The sequence below is a fragment of the Mastigoproctus giganteus genome, chromosome 14 (genome assembly GCF_048544385.1).
Source record: "Mastigoproctus giganteus isolate SK-2022 chromosome 14, ASM4854438v1, whole genome shotgun sequence".
NCBI lineage: Eukaryota > Metazoa > Arthropoda > Arachnida > Uropygi > Thelyphonidae > Mastigoproctus > Mastigoproctus giganteus.
The window spans coordinates 6,277,398-6,304,276 of NC_143588.1; the positions used below are offsets into that span (position 1 = coordinate 6,277,398).

At 38.8% G+C, this 26,879-nt stretch overlaps 1 protein-coding gene across 1 annotated transcript in view; it reads right to left on the reverse strand.

The window, feature by feature from the left end:
- LOC150074959 (adhesion G protein-coupled receptor L1-like) overlaps positions 1–26,879 on the reverse strand; it is a 267,365-nt gene that overhangs the window by 68,517 nt on the left and 171,969 nt on the right. Inside the window, exons 11-12 of the mRNA XM_090389003.1 lie at positions 18,570–18,672; positions 15,031–15,187 (exon numbers count right to left, since the gene is read on the reverse strand). Of these exons, the coding sequence (XP_090245129.1) occupies positions 15,031–15,187; positions 18,570–18,672 (260 nt within the window). The remainder of the gene's footprint in view (positions 1–15,030; positions 15,188–18,569; positions 18,673–26,879) is intronic.

A 26,879-nucleotide genomic window follows, 5' to 3' on the forward strand; every position in this document is an offset into this window, starting at 1 on the left:
TGGTAAATAAGTTCAGTAGTCAGAAGGTTCTAATAACATAGGTTGGCATTTATTTTATATTTTTTTTATTTTAGCTAAGAAATTTTATTTCTAGTAAGGCAATAACTAATTTAAAACTTTACAAACATAACAGTATTATTGAACATATAACATAAACTTGATAATGTTATTGCGTTTAGGTGTCAATTAAGAGGACTCATTTAACAATTACAGAGTAATGAAGTGAAAAAGTTGCAAGTTAGGATTAAAATTGAATACATACACTTGATAGCACACTACATATTATTGCATTTAAGTATCAATTAAGAGGACTTATTTAATAATTACAGAGTAATGATGTGAAAAAGTTGCAAGTTAGAATTAAAATTGAAAGAGTGTCTGCAATTCTGTCCAGACACAACAGCAGGGAGTACATGTTGAGAGCTTTGTCAATTGATTCGACCCTAGAGACAGTACAAGGCTCATGGAGTAGAATTTTTCAGTGTGGTTTGTGTTTGTTAACAGAAGAGATTGTTTTTACAGGAATGGGATATGATTATATAGAAAGGGTGTAAGAATATTAGCTGATGCTATCAATGCAGTGATAGGTGAATCAGAAAACTGCTAGCTCTGGGGAATACAGACTAATAGATTAACTAATACTGCAGGCAGAAGTGAAAGTGATTCTTTCTCTGCTTCTATTAGAACATGCTGCAGCCTGGAAAGCAAGGTGCTGGAGATCACCATGGAACAAGCAAATACATAGGCTGTGTTAGGGTAACAAAGAAAAAGGATAGGTGCATATATACTTGCATATACACCAATGCTAGGAGCATAGTAAATAAATTTGATGAACTTGTAGTACTGATTAAATCATGAAACAGACACTAAGGATTTGTAAAGACACTCAGACATAAGGTACACAGACTTTGAATTTGGGGAATACAAATGTTAAAAATGTCAAATGTGTTGATGTTGCGAACCACAGGGTTTTTCCCGTTCACCGCTTAAGTGCATGTGTGATGAGACTTTTGCCATATCTGGTTGTGCATATGTTGTGTAAGGTGTGTAAGAGTTGTGATGTGTTGTGTTGGTGAGTTGTATGATCATGCCTCTGGCATCTTAGCAGGCATAAAGCATCCAACACCTGGTCAGGTGCTCCCTGCCACCTGTCCTTTGCCATGTGAAGGCATGCCAGGTTGTACATATCTTGTACTGGGATCCCAGAGACTGACTCTGAGAAGGCCCTGTGAAATAAAGGAGAGGGAATAGTGGAAGAAGTATGGGTGTAGGCGGGGTGGGGGGTAAAAGTAATAGTAAAGATGGGGGTGTAAGTAGGAAGCTCACCTACCCTGGAGAATGAAGTTGGTAGGGGAAGAATAGAAGATAGAAAAGTGCACTCTCACCCTGAGAGCCCTCAGGGTCAGCATAAATCCCACCCTGGCAGCAAGCTGCCAAGGTCAGTGGTGATCCCATTCCCCTGAAGGGGGTCAGAATTAAACATCTTGTCCTGGTATGTGGGTAAAATGGTGTTGATGTGGTCCTGTCTCTACAGTGGTGAACAAAAAAACTGCATCACTTGTGAATTTTGCAAATAATGTGTCTTGCGCTGCATTGTGGGTTGCAGAAATGTTCAAAATGCATTTGTTAGATGGGATATATATCTCTGTGAATGAAATCCAATAAAAAGACTTCACCTGATATACCTAATTGCCATAAATATCTTCTTAAAGGGTAAAATGCATAATTAATGGAAATATGAGAAATCATGCAAATGGCAATCATGACAACCAAACGTACATGTTATTGCATTTACGTGTACAAACTGAAATCAGCAAAATAAGTCCTCAATATTTTATTGTTCCTCCTCGAGCTGCAATTACAGCCTTGGAACAATTTGGCACAGAGTTAAACAACTTCTGGATATGCAGTTGTGCAATTTTGTGGTACCAAACCCTTACAATGCTCTCCTGCAGCTGAATCTTACTTGTTGGCTTCTTCTGAGCAATTTTAGATGACATTATTTACCAGTAATTTTCAATAAGATTCAAATCTAGACTGTTGCTGGGCCAGTCCAACACTGTAATGCCAGCATTTCTAGGTATGACTGCACCTTAAGGGAGAAAAATGAGGGAAAACATTGGTGTAAGTATGTTTAAAGCCTTGTGAGACAAGAAGACAAACTCATCATTAAATCTGAACAGCATAAAACTTAAGAATTTTGTTGTTGGCAAGGTGTTGAGTCCTGTTGAAATGCCCCACCCTTTGCTTGTTATGCATCCCCTGATCATCTGACTGGTGGGGAACTTTAAAGTCGGTGTTATACCTCCGATTTTCATCTCATATCGCTTCCCATCCGAGCCATGCAGGTTGAATTTCAATTCGTCAGAAAAGATAATGGTGTCCCGTTGCTCTTTTATCCATAAAACATATGTTTTAGCCCAAGCAAGTCATTTCTTTCTCATTTGTTGGGTCAACAAAGGCTTCTTCTTGGACCAATAGGCATGCAGACCATATTCCAAAAGCTGTCTTTGGATAGTTTGGATAGTTCGTGCAATTGTTTCAACACCAGAGGCCATCTCAAAGTCCAGTTTTAGATCAGGAGCACCAGCATGCCAATTATGAAGGCATAGCCATTTCAAATATTGATCTTGGGAAGGCGTAGTCACTCTCGTATGGCCTGATCCAAGTCTTCTCTTCACATCACTGGTTTCACACTTTAATTTCAGCACCCAGGATACTGTTGACTGGTGGCAGCCTATTTTATCAATGATAGCACCCATAGAAAGCCCTTCTTGGGGCAGAGAAACAGCTACACTTTTTGTTCTTGGTGTTAAACTGAACATATGGAGCCATGCTTACACCTCTGCAAAACAGGACACTAATGAGTGTGTTAGTAAAATAATAAGAGGAGTTTACCTCAATATAGTATGTAGAACACTTCCGTATGATACCCTCCAGAAAAAAATCGACAACTTACCGGTACATTAGAGTAAAATATAAATAATTAAATAATCAATTTAACACAATTCAAATCAATTTAAAACAATTAAAAATCAAATTAATGCAATTAAAAGAATCTAATGAAAATATATAAAAAATGATTTTCCTTCCTGAAGCTGACAACGCTTTTCGACCGTATGTCATGAAGCAATAGAAGCATTATCTCATGCGATACCTTTGCTTTGCGACAAACAAAATTACTGTAATCAAACAATATTTTATATGTTTCACTACAAATGTTACCTTTTTTTAAAGTGATGCAGTTTTTTTGTCTGCCGCTGTAGATGAGGCCATCATTGATCTTGCTCTGCATAGCAGGGCCAGCTAGTTATATTGTTTGTGTAGTCAAGTCCAGGATGTTTTCTTAGTCGAGGTTGTTCTTTCCATCTTTCATAGTTTCCTGTCTGGGGAAGATTGTCAGCTTTGGTAAGTCAAGTCAGGTGTTGTCACATTATTTTATTATTTTTTTTGGTATATCCTATGTGTTTTGTTGTGATATTATTGCAATTCTTAGGTGGTAGATGACTTTCATCAACCGGTGAAATACCACCACTTTGCTTATTGGAGGCTTGAAGTGGTGAAACCCATGTTTAGTCTCTAGAGCAAAGTTTCCGGCATCCCCCTTCCCCCCATACTTCCCTTCAACCCATGCACGGTACTAAGTACTATAGGTTTTGATACCTTTCGTGTTTGGGGTTTTCATAAAAAAAAAAAAAGTTTGCCTCTTAAATGCTTGAGCTGCAAATTTCAGAATGCCTTATAGTTTTTCTCTGTTTTGTACTAGTTCCATTCCTGGCTCTAGGTTGTCCTGCTTGTAGGTTCAGTTGGTATCTGTGATCTGCATATGCTGGGCAGTAGTAGTAGTAGTAGTGGTAGTAGTGGCATGTGATGCAAGAAAGCAAGTGTATGAGCTTATGCAGCATCAGCCAAAAAAAAAAAAAAAAAATCACACCATTCCCTCCAAATGCCTGTCCAGTTCCTCCTTAAATTTATTCAACCTATCAACTTCCACAACGACAGATGGAAGTTTGTTCCAGCAATTAACCACCCGCTGGCTAAAGGCAAATTTCCACACATCTATTCTCATCTGTCCTTTCTTAATTTGAATTTATGCCCCCTTAGGTTCGTAATCTGAACAAGTGGAAGGATCCCATCAGAATTCAGCATGCTCAACCCATTCAAGGCCTTATACATCTCAATCAGATCACCGCGCAGGTGCCTAGTCTCCAGCCACAGCAATTTGCAAAACTTAAGCCTCTCTTGGTAAGAGGATCCCTTCATTCCCCTCACCAGTCTTGTTGCCCTTCTCTGTACACGCTCAAGTAAATCTACATCCTTCCTAAAATGAAGCCTCCAGACCTGTACGCAGTACTCAAGGCACTGACCGGGCTAGCCAGGTAGGTAAAGTGCCTGCCTGCCTGGCAACCCAAAGGTCACAGGTTTGTTTCCTGCCTCAGGCTTGGATCCCAGTAAAATGCAAAAACTTTGGGAGGTGCAATATGGCCATAGAAGCTGATGTGCCAACAACTAACAAAAAAAAAAAAAAAAGTACTCAAGGCGTGGCCTGACCATTGCCTTATACAGAGGGATAATCCCCTCCTTTTCCCTGCTAGCAAAATTCCTATATATCATTGACAAAACCCCATGACCTGCCCTGGCAGCCTGTCTGCATTGCTCAGAAAACTTCATATCTGCCTACACAATTACTCCCAAGTCTTTTTCATTTTCTACCACCTTAAGTGTAGTACCACACAGTTGGTACGTTTCTCTGGGGTTACTTCTACCCATATGCAGCACTTTGCATTTGTCAAGGTTAAACTTCAGTTGCCACTTCTTAACCCATCTGCCCAAATTATCTAGATCCTGTTGCAGTAGCACACTGTCATTACTTTTGGATTTCAGGAAATTCCTTTCCTGAAATCCAAATATATGATATCAAAATTATTTTTTGCATCCAGTTCCTTTGTAACCACATCATAATATCCTATCAAATTTGTCAGACAAGACTTTCCCTTAACAAACCCATGCTGTGTCTGAATTATTGCTGCAGTCTTGTCTAGATGATCCTGCAATGCATCTTTAACCAGTGACTCCATTATTTTACCCGGAACAGAAGTTAAACTAACTGGTCTGTAATTACTCATGTCACCCTTCGATCCCACTTTGTGAATTGGGGATACATTTGAACATCTCCAGTCCGTGGGAACCTCCCCTGAGTCTAAGGATGCTCTCATAATTATGGTTAAGGGTTTGCTTAGTTGCTTTGCCGCCTCCTTTAATATAACTGGATAGATCCCATCCCATCCACCCCAGGTGCTTTTCTTATGTTTAACTTCAACAATTTCTCCTCCACTTTGCTCTCAGTTATTACAAAATCATTAAGTATCCTGCTACAATTTGATAACCTTCTGCCATTTTCAAACCTTAATAATTCCTCATGTGTGAATGTAGATGCAAAATACTCATTCAGTTTGTTTGCTATCTGAGCAGGATCATCAACAGTCGAACCATCGATGTCAAGTGGACGAATCAGATTCATCCCCTTCCTTTTAGAGTTTATATAAGTAAAGAAATCCTTGCTGTTTTTCTTAGCATCTTTTACCAAGGATTTCTTGTAATCTGCCTTCGCCTGCCTAACAACCTTTGTGACCTGATTACAGACTAGCTTATATCTGCCATAGGCTTCTGAGTCGCTTGATAATTTATACTACTTATAATATAAATTAGGAAGTTTCTCATCTAAATGGCATCTAAGTAATTGCAGGTGGTTGGTGATTTTATTATTATTTTTTTTTCATTATATTTTATGAGGGGGAGGTCTATTTCTGTAGTGAGCCGTTTAGTAGTATTTATACCACTTATAGTTATATGCTTGATAATTTATATGCATCCCAAGCAAAATAGCAGTGAAATAGCATGTGTTTTTCTATGACTCTGGCTGTTAGCAGTAGTGGCAGTTTGGGGATCTCTGCTATCCCCAATTTGTATAGCTTCTCATTTAAGCTTCCATGCTCAGTCAGCAGAAAGGTGGCCTGGAGGCTGGGTGAAAACCATGCAGAATATGATTTGGGATATTCTTGTACTGTTGAGGAAAAAGGTTCTTGTAGTCTGTTCTAACCGGTTTGTCTCCCAGCTGGTCTGCCCTTATTCTGTAAGTTTGTACCTAATTCTCTGAAGTTCCTGAAGGACATCACAGCCCTTTTATTTGGCAAATAAAAGGGCTGTGATGTCCAAATTAATGTCTGATATTGCAGTTGGAAGTGCTCTCTTGTATATGTATTTTAGATAGTGATAGATGATCTGCAAGTAAGTAGGAAGTTTTCCTTTTAGGACCTGCAGGACTGGGATAGACTCTGTCCATTCTGTTAATAGGCCTCTTGACATTACTAACAGTATGATCCTTTGTGACGTTAAACTATTTGTTGATGGTAAACTGTCTGTTTGTTAGCACTCCACCCCCAAGCAGCATTATGGGTAGAAAGACTGCATTATAGTACAGATTCAGTGTTCTAGGTTTTAAACCAAATTTCTTCTTTGCTATTCTGACAATTAGACCCGAGTACTTTTTAATTTTCTCTTTGAGATGTCTGGTGTGATGAGTAAAGGAGAGTTTCTCGTCTAAATGGCATCTAAGTAATTGCAGGTGGTTGTTGATTTTATTATTATTTTTTTTTCATTATATTTTATGAGGGGGGGTCTATTTCTGTAGTGAACCTTTTAGTAGTATCTGAATTGTTTTTCTTGGTTGATACTGTTAGTTTGTAGTTTTGCATTCAGAAAACAAGGTCTTGTAATAAATGATTTGTCTTCATTTCCAAGTTATACGTAGAGTTTCCTTTAATTAGTATTGCCAATTCATCAACATATGCAAATGTGTACCAAAAGGAGAGACAGGTTGGAGGGTATGCTCTTAGTTAAGAAGCATATTTAATCTAAGGCAGTGCATCCAATTGACATGGATCGCCAGTGCAATGTTGTGTCAGTTAGGTGTGACATAAGCACTGGGAAAATGAAAATGAGAATAGGAGTGGGTTAAAGGCCTAAAATGACTATGATGATTATAATAAATAAAGAGAAATAGAGCAAAACAGTAAACCAGTATGTCTTCTAATGGTGGATTTTAATTTTCTAGTTATGAACTGGTACTTGTGGGTTGTTCACTCCCGCACTATCAAAACATTTGTGGACTTATTGGAGGACTGTTTTCTGCAGCAGCATGTTAGAGAGGTATGAAGATGAAGCAATACTCTTGACTCAGGTTATAGGCAGTGATTTTTCATGCATTAAGAATCTGCAGGAAAAACAACCATCAGTTGGCTGTGATCATAGTATACTCATATGGGATTTATATAAAGATATAACCACTCTTAAGGGTAAAGGGAAGGGCTTTTGCAAGGATGATTATAATGATATCAGACAGTTTTTAAATTCTATGCAACTATTTATACTGTTACAACAGCAAATTCTAAATGCTAAGCATTCAGAGAAGTAATCATACAAGAAACTAGTGTTTTCATACCAATTAAGGAATACCATTCAAGGTTAAGACCTAAAGGATGAACTGATGAGACTTGTGGCAGAGAAGAAAAATGCATGGAATGCATATAAATTATCAGGTGATACAGACCCCCTATGGTAGATGCAGACTAGTCTGTATTCGTGTGACAAAGGACAGCAGACAAGCTAAGGCAGATTACAAGAAGTCTCTGGCAAGAATTCAAAGAAAGGTGGTAAGACTTTACAGTCACTGGTTAAAAAAGTATTGCAGGACAATCTAAACAGGAATGCAATTATACTGAACTCACATCATGGATTTGTTAGCGGGTGACCTTGTCTGACAAATCTGATTACATAATATGATGTAGTAATAACGAAGGAGGAGATGCAAAAAATTATTTTGATATCATATACTTGGATTTCTGAAGTACTTTTGATCCTGTTGAATGTAAGAGACTGCTTTTCAAATTGGACTGGATGGGAATGGAATGCATTGTATTAGGGTAGCTAAGAATAGGAACACGTGCATGTATACTTACATATACGCCAATTCCAGGGATTTGGCAAATAAATTTGATGAATTTAAGGTACTGCCTGAAACATCAAAGGCAGATATTGTTGTCACACAGATATAAGGAATGCAGAACTGGAATTTGGGGAGCAGAATGTGTACACGAAGGATAAACAGGATAGGAAATGTGAAGTGGTTATGCTATTAGTTAAGAAACACATAAAATCCAAGGAAGTGAAGCCAATCGACATCGCTGGACAGTGCAGTGCCGAGTCAGTTTGGTGTGACATAAGCATTGGGAGATCAAAATTGAGAGCAGGAGTGTGTTAGAGGCCTAATGACTCTGATGAGTATAATAAGAAACTGTACAGAGAAATAAAGTGGGCGAGTAAATCAGAGAGTCTTATAATGGGGGATTTTAATTTCCCAGATATTAACTGGAATTTGTGGGTTGGTAGTTCACACGCTAGCAAGGCTTTTGTGGATTTATTGGATGATTGTTTTCCACATCAGCATGTTTAGGAGGCAACTACAGGGTTATTATTATTGTTATTTTTTTGGTTTTTAGGAGCATTAGCTACTAAGGGCATATTGCTCCGGGGTTGTGCAGTGGTCATTCCCTGACTTACCTTTCCGCATCCTCCGTATTTGGTGGTCATGGGGTCGAACCCCGGTCTAATCAAGAAGCGTGTGCTACGCACTGCTGCACCTGCCCACCTGGCTATGGAGTTGCCACTCAACTAGAGGGAGTAATACTCTTGATCTGATTATCAGTAGTGATTCTTCATGCATTAAGAATCTGCAGATAAAGGAACCACTAGGTGGCAATGATCACAGTGTGCTGAAGTGGGATTTACTCAAAGAGGTAACTACCATCAAGGATAAAGGGAAGGGTTTTTGCTTTCGTAAAGGTGACTGCAATGGTCTGAGACAATATTTAAATTCTATACGGTGGGACCAACTGATGATGTTACCAACAGCAAATTCAAAATGGGAAGTATTCAAAGAATTTATCTTGGAAGCTACTAGGCTTTACATACCAACTAAGAAATATTGTTCAAGGTTTAGGCTTAAATGGATGTCAGATGAACTAATGAGACATATGGCAGAGAATTGTTTGTTATTTTGGTTTTTAGGAGTTAGCAACTAAGGCCATATTGCTCTGGAATATGCAATGGTCATTCCCTGACCTTTCTGCATCTGGTGGTGATGGGCTCGAACCCCGGTCTAATCAAGAAGCGTGTGCTACTCACTGCTGCTCCTTCCCACCTGGTTACGGAGGCGCCATGGCAGAGAAGAAAAATGCATGGGATACATATAAATTAATGGGTGACATGGAAGCCTATGATAGATATAAGCTGGTCTGTAACCAAGTCACAAAGGAGATTAGGCAGGCAAAGGCAGATTATGAGAAATCTTTGGCAAAGGATGCAAAGAAAAACAACAAAGAGTTCTTTACCTATGTAAACTCTAGAAGGAAAGGGATGAATCAGATTGGTCCACTAGATATTGCTGGTTCAACTGTTGATGATCCTGCTCAGGTGGCTAACAAACTAAATAAGAATTTTGCATCTACATTCACAAATAAGGACTTTTTTTGTTTTTGTTTTTATTTGGTTTTTAGGAGCAGTAGCAACTAAGGCCATATTGCTCCGGGATATGCGGTGGTCATACCCTGACTTTTCCGCATCCTCCGTATTTGGTGGTGACGGGCGCGAACCCCGGTCTAATCAAGAAGCGTGTGCTACGCACTGCTGCTCCTTCCCACCTGGCTACGGAGGCGCCCAAATAAGGACTTATTCAGGGAGGGAAATGCCAGAGGTGAGTTAAATTCTGGCAGCGAGCTAGATGATTTTTTAATAACTGAGAGAAAAGTGGAGGAGAAATTGTTGAAGATAAACATAAAAAAGAAACCCGGGTGGATGGAATCTATCCAGTTATATTAAAGGAGGCAGCAAAGGAAGTAAGCATAATTATGAGAGCTTCTTTGGACTCAGGGGAGGTACCCATGGACTGGAGATGTGCAAATGTGACCCCAATTCACAAAGGAGGATCAAAAGGCGACACAAATAATTATGGCCCTGTTAGTTTAACTTCTGTTCCAGGAAAATTAATGGAGGCACTGGTTAAAGAAGCACTGCAGGATCATCTAGACAGGACTTCAGTTATAGCTCGGACACAGCATCGTTGTGTTAAGGGAAAGTCTTGCCTGACCAATTTGATTGGATACTATGATGTGGTCACAAAGGAACTGGATGCAAGGAATAACTTTGATATCATATATTTGGATCTTAGAAAGGCTTTTGATACTGTTGCACATGGAAGACTGCTGAACAAATTGGAGCAGTGTGGAATTGGAGGCAAATTGTGCTATGGATAAAGGGATGGTTAAGTGGGAGAAGACAGAGTGTGGAAATCAATGGACACTGCTCATCGTGGACTAATGTTATTAGTGGAGTCCTTCAGGGTTCAGTGTTGGGTCCAGTGTTGTTTTCTGTATTTATAAATGATATTGATGATGGATATTGATGATCATCAAGCTTAGTATCAAAGTTTGCAGATGATACGAAGGTTGGCAGGGTTGTTAAGGACACTAATGACAGTACGCTGCTGCAACAGGATCTAGAAAAGTTGAGCAGATGAGCTGAGAGATGGCAAATAAAGTTTAACATAGACAAATGTAAAGTATTAAATATGGGAAGAAGTAACCACAGAGTAACATATCAACTCTGTGGTACTACGCTGACAGTGGTAGAGAACGAAAAGGACCTGGGGGTAATTGTGCAGGCAGATATGAAGTTTTCTGAGCAGTGCAGATGGTCTCCAAGAGTAGTTCACGGTGTCTTGTTAATGATATACAGGAATTTTTCTAGCAGGGATAAGGAGGTGATTATCCCCTTGTAAAAGGCAATGGTCAGGCCACACCTTGAGTACTGTGTACAGGTCTGGTGGCCTCATTTTAAGAAGGATGTAGAGGTGTTGGAACGAGTACAGAGAAGGGCAACAAGATTAGCGAATGGAACAAAGGGTTGTTCTTATGAAGAAAGGCTTAAGTTTTGCAAATTACAGTGTCTGGAGACTAGGCACCTGCAAGGTAATCTGATTGAGGTGTAAAAAGCCTTGAGTGGTTTTAGCATGTTCAATCCTGATGGGATTCTTTCTCTTGCTCAGAATAATCCTCTGAGAGGGCATAAATTCAAATTGAGGACAGACAGATGTAGGACAGATGTGCAGAAGTTTGCCTTTAGCCAGTGGGTAGTTGGTTGGTGGAACAGACTTCCATCCTTTGTTGTGGAAGTTGATAGCCTAAATAAATTTAAGGCTGAGCTGAACAGGTATCTGGAACGAATGGAGGGATGAAATGGGAGTGGTTTTTTTTGGCTGATGCTGCATAAGCTTGCTTTATTGCATCATATGTCTCTACTAAATGCTAATGCAATGGATCAGTAAGACATTAAGAGCAACATTACTGCTATGTCTTGTCAATGATATACATGAATTTTTCTAGCACGGATAAGGAGGTGATTATCCCCTTGTAAAAAGCAATTGTCAGGCCACACCTTGAGTAATGTATACAGGTCTGGTGGCCTCATTTTAAGAAGGATGTAGAGCTGTTGGAATGAGTACAGAGAAGGGTCTGCAAGAGTAGTTCACGAGTATGGATAAACAGATGGTTGAGTGGGAGATGTTTGCTTGTTATTTAGTTTTTAGGAGCATTAGCAACTAAGGCCATATTGCTCTGGGGATATGCTGTGGTCATTCCCTGACCTTTCCGCAACCTCCGTATTTGGTGGTCACGGGCTCGAACCCCGGTCTAATCAAGAAGCATGTGCTATGCACTGCTGCTCTTGCCCACCTGGCTATGGAGGCGCCTTGAGTGGGAGAAAACAGAGAGCAGTTATTAATGGACACTGTCCATTTATGTTATTAGTGGAGTCCCCCAGGTTTCAGAGCTGGAACTATTGTTGTTTTCTATATTTATTAATGATATTCATAAAGGTATAACAGGCTTAATGTTTAAGTTTGCAGATGATTCAAAGGGCTGACATTGTGGTTAATAACAGTAGTCAAGGTAAGCTACTGCAACAATATCTAGAAAAATTAGGAAGATGGGCTAAGAAATGACAGTTGATGTTAATCTGGGATTACTGCATATGGGTAGCAGTAATCCCAGATTAACATAGTACTATACTCAGTGTAATTGAACAGTAGAGAGACTGGGAAAATTGTGCATTCAGATATGAAGTTCTCTGAGCTGTGCAGAAAAGCTGCCATGATAGCTCATTAGGTTTTGTTAATGATATACAGGAACCTTCCTAGATGGAATAAGGAGGTCATTATCTCATTTTACAAGGCAATGGTTAGGCCACATCTTGAGCATTGCATACAGATCTGGAGCCTCATTTTAGGATGGATACAGATATGCTAGTGCAGGTGCAGAGAAGGGCAATGAGGTTAGTGAAAGGAACAAAAGGGTGGTCTCAAGAAGAAGAAAGGCTTCAGTTCTCAAAATTGTACCATCTGGAGACTAAGTACCTGCAAGGTAGATCTGATTTAGGTTTTTAAAGCCTGAAGAAATTGAATAAGCTCAATGCTGATGATATTCTTCCTCAGATTGCACACAAAGGGCCATAAATTCAAATTGAGGAAGGATGGTTGCAGGACAGATGTGGGAAATTTGCCTTCAGCCAGTGGGTGGTTGATTCTTTTAACAAACTTCCATCTTTTAATTTATAATGACGCAGGAAAGAAAGCTTATACAGCATCAACTAAAAAAAAAGACACCTCCCGTTTCACCTATTCATTTCCCTCCAATAGCTTGTCTAATTCTTCTGTGAATTTATTTAAGCTTGCAACTTCCACCACAACAGATAAAAGTTTGTTCCAGCAAACAACCACTTGCTGGCTAAAAACAAAACTTCAGCACATCTATTCTGCAACCATTCTTCCTCAATTTGAATTTATGCCCCTTCAACATGCATAGTCTCAGCAGGAGGAAGGATTCCACAAGCTTGCTCAATACATTCAAAGTTCTAAACACCTAAAAAAGATCATCTTGCATGTGCCTAGTCTCCAGACACTGCAATTTGCAGAGCTGAAGCCTTTGTTCCCCTCACCAATCTTGTTGCCCTTGTCTGTACTCATTCCAGCAGCTACTTACTCCTCTACATACTTCCTAAAATGAGGCCTCCAGACCTGTATGTATTACTGAAAATGTGGCCTCACCATCGCCTTATACAATGGGATAATCACCTCCGTATTCCTTCTAGCAAAAACTGCTAGCTGTTGTTGTAGAACTGGGTAGTTTGAATAAATTCAAGGAAAAACTAAATAAATTATTGTAGGGGATGTATAATGGATAGGTGATGTGCAAAGCAATTTTGTTTTGTTTTTTTTGGTTGATACTTTATAAGTTTGCTTTCTTGTATCATTTGTTGCTACTAATACTAAATGCTAATACCATAATTTCTGTAAAGCATCAACACAAAATCCATGTAATCACCTGCTTACGCTACTTATTGACATCATTTTGTACTGGTTTCATTCCTAAAATAATCAAGGCAGCCAGAAGAATTTATATTTTATTTTCTGACCATTCAGTAAAATGGCTATGCATAAACTACGTTATAAGAACATATGCTGATATAATAGCATATTTAAAACATTGAAAACAAGCAAACTTCATGAGCCAAACCTATTAATTCTGAACCCCTTCCAGCAAGATATGTCAATGGGTCTACCCTATATTCTTTAATAACCAGACTGAAGCAAATATTTGGTATCTTGATTTGGCTGCCATCATTGTGGCAGGTCTGATTGTATGGTAGTTTAACTGTTGCAGGCAGAAGTGTACCAAGCCTTTATAAAATCTGGATACAAGTGGAAAATGCCACTACTTAACTTGCTAAGATTATCCTACCACAAGAGGACATGTTCCTCTTGTGGTAGGATCATCTTAATAGACATGCTGCCATTAGTCTAATCATCTGATGTGGGATTCTTTTGCCAACTCCCCATCCTACTATCCTCACTCATTTTCATCTGAGGATGCCTTCCCCTCTCATTCCTTTCTACATTCTTTCCCTGTCCTCCCCCCCCACCGTCTGCTATTCCCTAGTTCACTTTGTTTTCTTTAATTTTTTGAGCTCCCTTCACTTGCCCATGGAAGTGTGGTGGGTAGCTCTGCATAGTTAATGTCCCTACTTCCCTGGCCCGGTTCCCCACACCAATGGATGATAATTAGGGATTGGTGTTGGCTAAGTGGCCTGATGAACAATGCAACAACACAACCCACACTAACTTACACAAACCCACATTACCTAGCTTTGACAGATAACTGTTTACTCCCTAGAGAAATAAATGTAAAGTTGAGGAACACCTCCGGTATAGCCTGCATCATGTAAATGTAGGCTACACTTTTTTGTGTGACTTTTAACTACGTGAGAAGGTACACAAATAGTACTATTTTTCTGCCCCAAATGCTATTGTCTGGATGCAGTAAAATGAGTTTTGACTGCAGATTCTTCAAAACCAATTTTATTATTAATTTTTTTTATTGTGTTGTATTCCAATTCACTGATGAGTTTTTCTCACTCATTTTCTTGGCGTTGATAAGAAGAATGGATTGCACTCTTCATAAAAAGTAATCAATTAATGTAATGAGCTGACATGTGATAAGCACCAAAGCAACAAAGGCTATGAAGTGTGTCTTTAATATACCGTCTCTTATATCACAAGGTTCGAAAAAATACAATGCTACAGGGAAAGGCAGCTAAATGTTTGATTGCGTACGGAACTTGTGAATTTTAATGAAGCTCTTTGTTTTGAATTTTAATTAATCGCTTTGTTTTTTTGCTATGATTAACAGCAGTTATTTTAAGATGAATTTAAAAATTTCCAAAAGAAGTATAAAAAATTTTCTATTAATTTCATTATTACTAGAAAAAGATTTTTCAAATATTTTTGATATATATATATACATATAAAGGAATGAAATAACAACAGTTTTCCAACAAAAGCAATGTATGATAGTTACCTACCATAAGCAAGTAAATAAAACCACCTCATCCTCACATATGTAGACTGGCTGAAGACCAACACAATCATTTGGTACATCTGAAAACCTTCCATCAGCATCCACATGAAGGAAGCCAACAAGAAATAATGTAGAACTCCACTTATAATTGCACACAATATCTATATGGATGAAATTTTAAATTTTGTCAAGTTCTCATTAAAGCAATGTCATTGCCAATTATTAAGTAAAAAATTTCATAACAAATTATATATATATATATAAGGAGCCACCTTTTTTTAGCCAACAAATCTCACTAATTATGTATAAAAACTCACAACAATACTGAAACTTAGATCAAACAACATCAAAAAATGCTAATGTACAGTATACATTAGCATCATCAAATTATTCAAAAAAGCAAGTTACAATATAGCATCAGCCAAAACCAAAAAAAAATCATCTCCCATTTCACCTGTTCATTCCTTCCAATGGTTTCTCTAGTATTCCTCAAATTTATTTAAGCGATCAACTTACAAAAACAGATGGAAATTTTTTCCAGAAATAAACCACCTGCTGGCTAAAGGCAAACTTCAACATATCTGCTCTGCAACCGTCTTCCTCAATTTGAATTTGTACCCCTCATATGTAGACTGAGCAAGAGAAAGAATCCCATCAGCACTGAGCTTGCAAAATCCATTCAAAGCCCCTTAAACACCTCAATCAGATCACTTTGCAGGTGTCTAGTCCCTAGATGCTGCAATTTGCACGAGAAGCCTTTCTTGATAAGAGCACCCCTTTGTTCCCCTCACCAATCTCTTGCCCTTCTCTGTACTTGTTCCAGCAGCTCTACATCATTCCTAAAATAAGGCCTATAGACCTGTATGCAGTACTCAAGGTGTAGCCTGACCATTGCCTTATACAATGGAATAATCACCTTCTTATCACTACTAGAAAAATTCCTGTATATCATTGAGAATTTCATATATGACTGCACAATTACCCCCAGATCTTTTTCATTTTCCACTATCCTGAGTGTTTTGCATCCAGATCACTGGATGCAAAAAATAACCTGGCATCACAGTAATCTATCTGATTGGTTAAACAAGACTGCCAATTAACAAATCAATGCTGTTACTGCAGTATAATTGCATTTCTGTCCAGATAGTCCTGATTACTTTTTTAACCAATGAATCCATTATTTTCTTGGAACAGATGTTAAGCTAACAGGCGTTTAATTACCTATGTCACCTTTTGAATCCCCCTTTGTGAATTGGAAAAACTTTCGTACATCCTCAGTCCACGTGGACCTCTCCTTAATCCAAGGATGCCCTCATAACTCATAATTATGGATAAAGGCTTGACTACTTTGCTGCCTCCCTTAATATGATTGGTTTGCTCCCATCCACTTCAGGTGCCTTTTTTATATTCAGCTTCAACAATTCCTCTTCCACTTTCCTTTCAGTTACCTCAAAGTCATATAACTCCCCACTTGGAGCTAAATCTTTCCTTCTAGTGGTTATATAAGTAAAAAGCCTTTTCCGTTTTATTTTGCATCCTTCAAAGATTTCTTCTCGTAATCCATTTGTTCATTGTTATTTTGTTGTGAGTCATTATGTCTGCATGCCTATTTGTTCTTTCTTTCTATTACCTTTGATGTTTATTCTCTATCCAAACTATATTTTGTGTGTGTGTGTGTGTGTGTGTGTGTGTGTTGCAGTTTGGGGTGCTCAATGGAGTGCTTTGATTTTAATGTGCTACTCATTTCTTCTAAAACAAGTAGTGCTCAAATTAAAAGCACTATTTGTTTTAGAAGTCTTTTGCCTACATTAGCATTGGCATTAGTTGAGGCATATGATGCAAGAAATGGTGCCTCCATAGCCAGGTGGGAAGGAGCAGCGGTGTCGTAGCACACGCTTCTTAATTAGACCGGGGTTCGAGCCCGTCACCACCAAATACGGAGGATGCGGAAAGGTCAGGGAATGACCACCGCATATCCCAGAGCAATATGGCCTTAGTTGCTAATGCTCCTAAAAAAAAAAAAAAAAAAAAATGATGTAAGAAAGCAAGCTTATACAGCATCAGCCAAAAAAAAAAAAAAAAACCCTTCCCATTTCACCCATCCAGTCACTCCAAATGTTTGTCTAGTTCAGCCTTAAATTTATTTAAGCTATCAACTTCCACAACAACAGATGGAAGTCTGTTCCAGCAATAACTACCTGCTGGCTAAAGGCAAACTTCTGCACATCTATTCTACAACTGTCTTTCCTCAATTTGAATCAGTGCCCATTCAGGTTCTTAATCTCAGCAAGCAGAAGTATCCCATCAGCACTGAGCCTGCTCTAATCATTCAAGGTCTTATACACCTCAATCAGATCACCTCGCAAGTGCCTAGTCTCCAGATGCTGCAACTGACAGAATTTAAGTCTCTCTCTCTCTCTCTCTCTCTCTCTCTCTCTCTCTCTCTCTCTCTCTCTCTCTCCTGGTAAGAGGAAACCCTTTGTTCCTCTCACCAATCTTGTTGCCCTTCTCTGTACTCGTTCTCTGTACTCTGTACCTGAGCTGAATGTCATCATTCTTTCCTTTCTTGATGATTCCCTTCTACTTCTGACTCTTGTTTTCTCTCTCTCTCTCTCTCTTTCTCTCTCTCTCAGCGTAATTCATTTTCGGCTGCAGCATAAGCCTCAGGCTTCCTTGCACCATATGGCTAATAATAATAATATGAAACACTGTTAGTAGTAAAGAAAAGCTGATAGTGGGTACATGCTACAGGCCAAGTGACTGTAGGAACATGATAAAAATCTGTTTAGACAACTTTAATCGGAAATTTTAATTTACCTCTTACTCATTACAATTAGTCTCTGAGGCTTCTCACAGATATTCTTTCAAGCCTGACAGCTAGGACTGCCTGCTCAGAATCTAAAATGGTGATGGAACTGTTATCCAGGTGGTAATCGTGAGTCAAGTGGAACAAATTTCAGCAAAGTCCAGTTATTCTGCAAGAACCAAAACCTCTGCTTTACTTTATGATGGTAGAACTGTTACTATCCCTGGATATAATGCTTCCCTCATGTGTAAGGCAAAAAACACTGCAAATAGTATACTGGAGGTGATAACCAATGTAAACAAGGGATTGAGATGTGGCATCCATATAGCAGAGGAATGCTTCCCCTCTGTGACACCAGGCAATACTAGCATTATCCAATAAAACACCATCTCTTATATGCAACACTTATTGGAGGCTTGAAGTGGTAAAACTCATATTTAGAATCCAGAGCAAAGTTCCAGCAAACCCATCTCTTTCATCATGTAATATGAGTGATGTCTTTTGAGGTTAAGGATGAGCATCATAATGAGATCCAATATTCCTTACATTTGGAGGGTAAAACTCTAAAACAGTGACTAAGTTTTCCCTTAGTGTTAGTTGTAGTTCTGTTTGTTAATTAAAAATAAAAGCCAGAAAATGGATGGGATTTCATGAATTTTTAGAATACATTTTTGAAAATTTTCTATTAGAAAGTTATAATCTGTATTTAAGAGTAATTTGATAAATTTAACTCTTACCTTACTTTCAGTACGAGTCATTGCTACCAAAACTAGAATATCGACAAACAAAAGACATCCACACAAGTTACTAGTTACCATGTTACGCCGACTATGCAGTGCTCTGATGAAGACATGCAAAAGTAAAATTTAAAAAAAAAAAAAAAAAGAAAAAAAAAAAATCATTCCTGTGCTTTAAATTGATGTTTAAAGCAGACAGTTAATTTCCATGCACATTCAAAATTGCGACTAATGGCTGATGACAAGAAAAATAAGTAAATAATGAGATGAACTATGGGAAAAATTACTGGAAGATTCTGAATTTTAATTTAAGGGTTTTATTAACCACTTTTATCCATGTAATTTTGCCACTTATAATATTCATTAGTTGGACATTAACCAGTGCACACGTACAGCACATTCAGCATTTGATTGTATACGGTGGCAATGCATTTCGGAACTTCAGAGCAAGTAGCAGTTGGAACAATTTTGACATTTTTTTTTAATTTAAAATAATAAACCATAGTTAATATATAGTTAAAATCCATATAGTCATGTAGGTTAGTTTATTTTTGTATTTAGATAAGTATTTGAAAAGCTACAGCTTAATATTAAGATAGCCCTCTTTATTGATTTTTTGCAGGAACTTCATAACTTTTGTTTGGTAGCTTAAATTTAACTTCACTGGTTAAATTTAATTTTAACTGGTTAAATTTTTGTCAACAGTTTCATTACTGTAATATTTTGGTAATTTTAATACAAAGTTCAAGGATATCATGGCCCAAATGGAAATGCCTGTGGGTATTTCCATAGTGAGTCACGGGTTCGTCATTTGTATAGTCCGTGGCATGTATTCTAAAGTAGGTCTAGTGGACAAGCCTAGCTCAAATGACCAGGGGCGGATCCAGGTTTTATGAGGCCTGAAGCTTATACAATGTTTGGGGCCCTCTTTAAGAAAAAAAATACAAAATTAAATATGAAAGTGAATATTTACTTAGAATGAGAAAAGAAATCACAACAGATTACAAATTTAAAAAAGCTGACAAATATCACAAATGGGGCCCATGCAAGTGAGGGGCCCAGAAGCTTAAGCTTCATTGTAAATCCACCTCTGCAAATGATGATACGTTTCTTTGAACTCGATGTAAGGAGTGTACCGATCTCAAATTAGGACTTAGTGTGTTATGAGAAGAATTTGAGACACTGAAGAAAGGAGTGCTTGCCCTAGAAACAAATGTAACTGGGAGCTCATCAGGGACTCGAGTATCTCCTGACCTACCAAGTGATGCACCCCCGATTTGGGTCCCAGAAAAGAATAGGCACGTGCAGACTGCTCTGGTCGAAGGTGATCTAGTTTTATTGGGAGAATCCATTGTCAGAGAAACGGTAAGATATTTTGTAATAACAATAGATGGTCCGGAACAAGAGTTTGTTTGCCAGGAGCAACAACAGATGATGTTACGACAGATTGTCAAATTTTAAGGGAGAAAAAAAAGGAGAATTATTATTCATGTAGGGACTAATGATATTAAGTGTACACAACCTGACCATCTGTTAGAGAAATATAGGACTATGCTGAAAAAATGCCACGAGTTAGGCTAGAATGTGCATGTGTCTGCAATTCTGCACAGATATGGTAAGAGGAATTATATGCTTAAAGTCTTATGGATTAACTAAAGCCTGGAAGAAATTAACTCAAGCTGTGCAAGACTCGGGGAGGGGGGGATTTTTATCAACATGGCCCATACTTGTAGGTGAAAGGAATCTATTTTGCAGAGATGGTATTCATTTGCAAGGAATTTTTCCAGTATCATTGAGGATATCTTAATGGTTCAGGGAAACTGCTAGTTTGGGGGGGGGGAAGAAGGGTAGGCTAAGGTAAAGAAAGCCTGCACGAGAACGACGAGAAACGTCGGATAACTTACGTGGAAAGTTAGTTTCCCGACACCAGACTCTAGCACTGCTTGCTCGGTAAACAGACGGTGGGCATTATCGGTCTGGAGAAGAAATCGAGAAGGATATATTGATTGACAGGTAGGCGTGGCAAATTATGAAATGATTGGTGGTGGGCACAACAGACGACAAGCTACTGTGTAGTCATTGGTTGGCATTATGATGTGTAAAGAACCTTAAACATTATGATGTGAACAAGCACAAATATCTTATTATGGGAGATTTAAATCTGGCCCAGATTGATTAGAATAAGTGGGAGGAAAACTCACCTTGGGAAAAAATTCTTTCTAAACACTATATTATTTGTACCAGCATGTTAGAGATAATACTAGGTGTGAGAATATTCTTTATCTCATTATTACTCATGAATTAAATGACATCACAGAGCTTAAAATACAAGAACCACTGGCAATTAGTGTCATGCAGTTATCAGTTGGATGAAGATGTTGCAGTAGTTAATATGGCATCTATTAATTGGGCAGATTGCAGAGTGAGGGTGAATACACTTGAATTATGGAATACCTTGAAAGCAACAATCTCAGAAGCCATGAATGCATACATACCATTAAAAAATATTGCAGAAGGAGGATGCCAAAATGAATGAATGCAGAGCTGGCCAGTCAAATAGAGCAGAATAATATGGTATGGGACAGTTACAAAGCGATAAATAGTACTGAAGCCTACAACACCTACAAGTTGATTTGTAATAGTACCACACACATAAGGGTAGAGAGGCCAAGTCTATGAGAAAGCTCTGGCTAAGAAAGCAAAGAATGGGGACAAGGAATTTTTCATATATATTAATACAAGGAGAAAAAAAGTGAATCAGTTTGGACCCATGTTCACTGGGTGTAGGAAAGTCTTAGACAACCCAGCTAATGTGGATGAATTGAATGGGTACTTTGCATCTGTCTTTACTGAAGAAAGACCCTTCATGCTGAGAAGAACTCTGCAAGTGAAGTAAACCACTTGAAATTAGTAACTTTTACATTGCAGATGACCATTTATTGGAAAAACTTTGAGCATAATGGGAGAGTGGGTGTGACAGTACATGTGAACAGGCGAAGTTTTTACGGTGGCTCCAGCAAATAGAGAAGTTTTTGCTTTTTTATTGACTTAAATTGGCATATTAATTTATTTTTTAGAGTTCCTTTATATTCCTAGTAACAAACTTTACTTAAAATTGAATTTAGATAGAGATTTTGTAGGTTATTACTTAGTATCGTTAAGGGTATCAAATCAAAGTGTGGACAGGTTTTGCAGCTCCTGCGAATGAAGTTTTTAATTATACTTAGCCGCTTTATTGACTTAATTGTTAGATTAAATTATTTTCTATAAGAAGCTTATAGAACTAGTCAAGCTCCGTGGTTTGTTTTGAAATTAGATAGCGTAATTTGGAAAATAACTAATACCTCATGTCCGTAGATTACCCGTTCGTAACTTGCCACCATTGTTATACGATACAACGTGTGCTAGTGTAAGGTTTAACGGAAAACTAGATAGTGAGTATAGTAGTATCAATTAATCAACAAAATTTATTAATCTTATTAAATTTCATTGTCAATTGAATTGTACTTTTTTAACTAAATAAATATAGCGACCTAGTTATTACAAATGTAACATAATAAATTAATACATATAAGTTGACAGGGGATAAGAAAGTCATATAACGTAACTCGGAGATAATATTCAATACTGAAATACATATATATAGTGTTATAACTGCATTGGGATATAGGTTTAGGGTTATATTTTGTATTGGAATTTTATTGAACTTGAATAGAAATCATGACTCAGACCAGAGCAACAAAGCAAAAGGCTCAAACTAGTGGAAGTGCTGTGGCTCAGGGGAGAACTGGGGGGGGGGGGGGCGGTTGTCCTCTTAATCACAGTCTATTGAAATGCACTGCTTGTTTGATGTTTGTGGAGCAATCAGGAATGGGACATGATATTGCCAAGGGGAATGTCTTTGTGTGTGCACAATGTAAGGAGTGCGAGGAAATTAGGTGCCTGCTCAGCATTGTTATGGGCTTATATGAGAGCTTGAAGGACAGGGTGGATGCCCTCGAAGGATTTAAATTGAGGGGCACATCAAGCTCTCAGCTGCCCATATCAATGCCAGAGCTTGCACTTGAACATCATGCAACACAGTGGCAACCCCCAAAGCAGAATGCGCTGGTCCCAAAGGAACTAGTTGTAGGTGACTCTACTGTTAGGGAAATGGGGATCATATTGTGCAAAAAAGATAGATGGAACAGGACCAGGGTGTGTCTGCCAGAGGCAAAGGTTGGTGACATTGTAGGGCAGATATCATCCTTTAAGGGCACAAAGGGTGATATTGTTGTACACTTTGGCACTAATGATATTAAGAGTAAGAGACCAGCAGAATTACTTAACAAGTAAAAGACAATGCTGAAAAAAAGGCTGTGAGTTAGGGTTGAATTTGAAAGTGTCTGCAATTCTGCTCAGACACGATAGGAGGGAGTATATGATGAGATCCATGTGGATCAATTTTGCACTGGAGAGATTGTGCAAGGCTCAAGGGGTAGAATTTTTCTCAGCCTGGTCTGTGCTTGTTAACAGGAGAGACTGCTTCTACAGAGATGAGATACACTTAAATAGAAAGGGTGCAAGAATATTTGCTGATGCTATCGAGGCAGAGTTAGGTGGGTCAGAAAACTGCTAGCTTGTGGGGATACATGGACTAATAGTTTAACAGTAGCTGCCGGCAGAGGTAAAAGTGATTCCTGCACTACTTCTATTGAAATGCAATTGAGCAGCAATTGCATTTCAGGCAATGGGAATTCGAAATTCCCATTGCCTGGAAAGCAAGGCAATGGGAATTTCCAGGACTGCTGGGGAGTCATAGTGGAACAAATAAATACATGGGCTGTGTTAGGGTAACTAAGAGTAGAAACAGGTGCATGTATACTTGCATGTACACCAATGCTAGAAGTATAGTTAATAAATTCGATGAGCTTGAAGTGTTAGTCAAGACATCAATGGCAGATATTGTTGGGATATCAGAGACATGGTGTCGCACAGACATAAGCAGTGCAGGACTGGAATTTGGGGAGTACAATGTGTTCAAAAACGATAGACAGGACAGGAAGGGAGGAGGGGTTATGCTGTTAGTTAAGAAACACATAAAATATAAGGAAATGCATCCAATTGATGTGGGTGGACAATGCAATGTTGAGTCTGTTTGGTGTGACATAAGCACTGAGAAAGGAAAAATGAGAGTAGGTGGGTGTTATAGGCCTAATGAATCTGATGAATATAATGAGCAATTGTGCAGAGAAATAGAGTGGGCCAGTAAATTAGAGTGTCTTATAATGGGGGATTTTAATTTCCCAGATATTGACTGGAATTTGTGGGTTGGTGACTCGAACACCAGCAAGGCTTTTGTGGATTTATTGGATGATTATTTTCTAAAGTAGCATGTTTGGGAGGCAACTAGAGGGAGTAATACTCTTGATCTGATTATCAGTAGTGATTCTCCATGCATCAAGATCTGCAGATAAAGGAACCACTAGATGGCAGCGATCACAGTGTGCTGAAGTGGGATTTACTCAAAGAGATAACTACCATCAAGAGTAAAGGGAAGGGTTATTGCTTTCGTAAAGGCGACTACGATGGACTGAGACAGTATTTAAATTCTATACAGTGGGACCAACTGATGTGATACCAACAGCAAATTCAAAATGGGAAGCATTCAAAGAACTTATCTTGGAAGCTACTAGGCTTTACATACCAACTAAGAAATATTGTTCAAGGTTTAGGCCTAAATGGATGTCAGATGAACTAATGAGGCATATGGCAGAGAAGAAAAATGCTGGGATACATACAAATTAACACATGACACAGAAGCCTATGATAGATACAAGTTGATCTGTAACCAAGTTACAAAGGAGGTTAGGCAGGCGAAGGCAGATTACGAGAAATCCTTGGCAAGGGATGCAAAGAAAAACAGCAAAGAGTTCTTTACTGATGTAAACTCTAGAAGGAAGGGGATGAATCAGATTGGTCCACTTGATATCGATGGGTCAACTGTTGATGATCCTGCTCAGGTAGCTAACAAACTAAATGAATATTTTGCATCGACATTCACATATGACGAGTTATTCAGCAAGGGGTGTATTCAACCAGAGGTGCCAGAGGTGTATTCAACTCTAGCAGTAAGCTAGAGAATCTTGAAATAACTGAGAGTAAAATGGAGGAGAAATTGTTGAAGATAAACACAAGAAAGGCACCTGGGATGGATGGGATCTATCCAGTTATATAAAAGGAGGCAGCAAAGGAAGTAAGCAAACGCTTAGCCATAATTATGAGAGCTTCCTTGAACTCAGGGGAGGTACCCACAGACTGGAGATGTGCAAATGTGACCCCAATTCACAAAGGAGGATCAAAGGCTGACACAAGTAATTATAGACCTGTGAGTTTAACTTCTGTTCCAGGAAAATTAATGGAGGCACTGGTTAAAGAAGCACTGCAGGATCATTTAGACAAGAATTCAGTTATAGCTCGGACACAGCATGGTTTTGTTAAGGGGAAGTCTTGCCTGACCAATTTGATTGGATACTATGATGCAGTCACAAAAGAACTGGATGCAGGGAATAACTTTGATATTATATACTTGGAACTTAGCTTTTGATACTGTTGCACATGGAAGACTGCTGCACAAATTGGAGCAGTGTGACATTGGAGGCAAATTGCTGCTATGGATAAAGGGGTGGTTGAGGGGGAGAAGACAGAGAGTGGTAATCAATTGACCCTGCTCATCGTGGACTAATGTTATTAGTGGAGTCCCTCATGGCTCAGTGTTGGGTCCATTATTGTTTTCTGTATTTATAAATGATATTGATGATGGTATATCAAGCTTAATGTCCAAGTTTGCAGACGATACAAAGGTTGGCAGGGTTGTCAAGGACACTACTGACACTATGCTGCTGCAACAGGATCTGAAAAGGTTGAGCAGATGGGCTGAGAGGTGGCAAATGAAGTTTAACATTGACAAATGTAAAGTACTACATATAGGAAACAGCAACCCCAGCGCAACGTATCAACTCTGTGGTACTACACTGACAGTGGTAGAGAATGAAAGGACCTGGGGGTGGTTGTGCAGGCAGATATGAAGTTCTCTGAGCAGTGCAGACGGGCTGCAAGAGTAGCTCATGGTGTATTGTCAATGATATATAGGAATTTTTCTAGCAGGGATAAGGAGGTGATTATTCCCTTGTATAAGGCAATGTTCAGGCCACACCTAGAGTACTGTATACAGTCTGGAGGCCTCATTTCAAGAAGGATGTAGAGCTGCTGGAACGAGTACAGAGAAGGGCAACAAGATTAGTGAATGGAACAAAGGGGTGCTCTTACGAAGAAAGGCTTAAGTTTTGCAAATTACAGTGTCTGGAGACTAGGCACCGGCGAGGTGATCTGATAGAGGTGTATAAATCCTTGAATGGTTTGAGCATGCTCAATGCTGAGGGGATTCTTCCTCTCGCTCAGAATAATCACCTTAGAGGGCATAAATTCAAATTGAGGAAAGACAGATGTAGGATAGACGTGCGGAAATTTGCCTTTAGCCAGCGGGTGGTTGGTTGGTGGAACAGACTTCCATCACTTGTTGAAGTTGATAGCCTAAACAAATTTAAGGCTCAGCTGGACAGGTATTTCGAATGAACGGAGGGGTGAAATGGGAGTAGTGGAAGTGATTTTTTTTTTTTTTTTTGGCTGATGCTGCATAAGCTTGCTTTCTTGCATCAAATGCCTCTACTAATGCTAATGCTAATGCTAACACACTCCTACTCTTATTTTTGCTTTCACAGTGCTTATGTCACACCAAACTGACTCAACAGTGCACTGTTCATCTATATCAACTGGATGCACTTCTTTTGATTTTATGTTTTTCCTAATTAACAGCATAACACCTCCTCCCTTCCTATCCTTTCTGTACACATTGTACTCCCCAAATTCCAGTTGTGCATTCCTTATATCTGTGTGACACCACGGCTCTGCTATCCCAACAATATCCACCTTTGATATCTTGACCAACACTTTAAATTCATGAAATTTAGTTACTATACTTCTAGCATTGGTATACATGCAAGTATACATGTTCCTATTCTTATTATTAGTTACCCTAACACATCCCATATACCCACCTGTTTCACGATGATTGCCATCAGTCCCTGAAACCCCCAGCAACCCTCGCTCCAGGTCGCTACTTATTGTAATAGAAGATGGGATAGAAGGCTTGAATCAAAATTTGCAGACAACATAAAGGTTGTTAGAGTAGTTAATGATCTTTACCAACTAGTTCTCTTTCAGGACGACTTGATCAGGCTTCAAGAATGGTTAGAAAAGTGGCGGCTATGT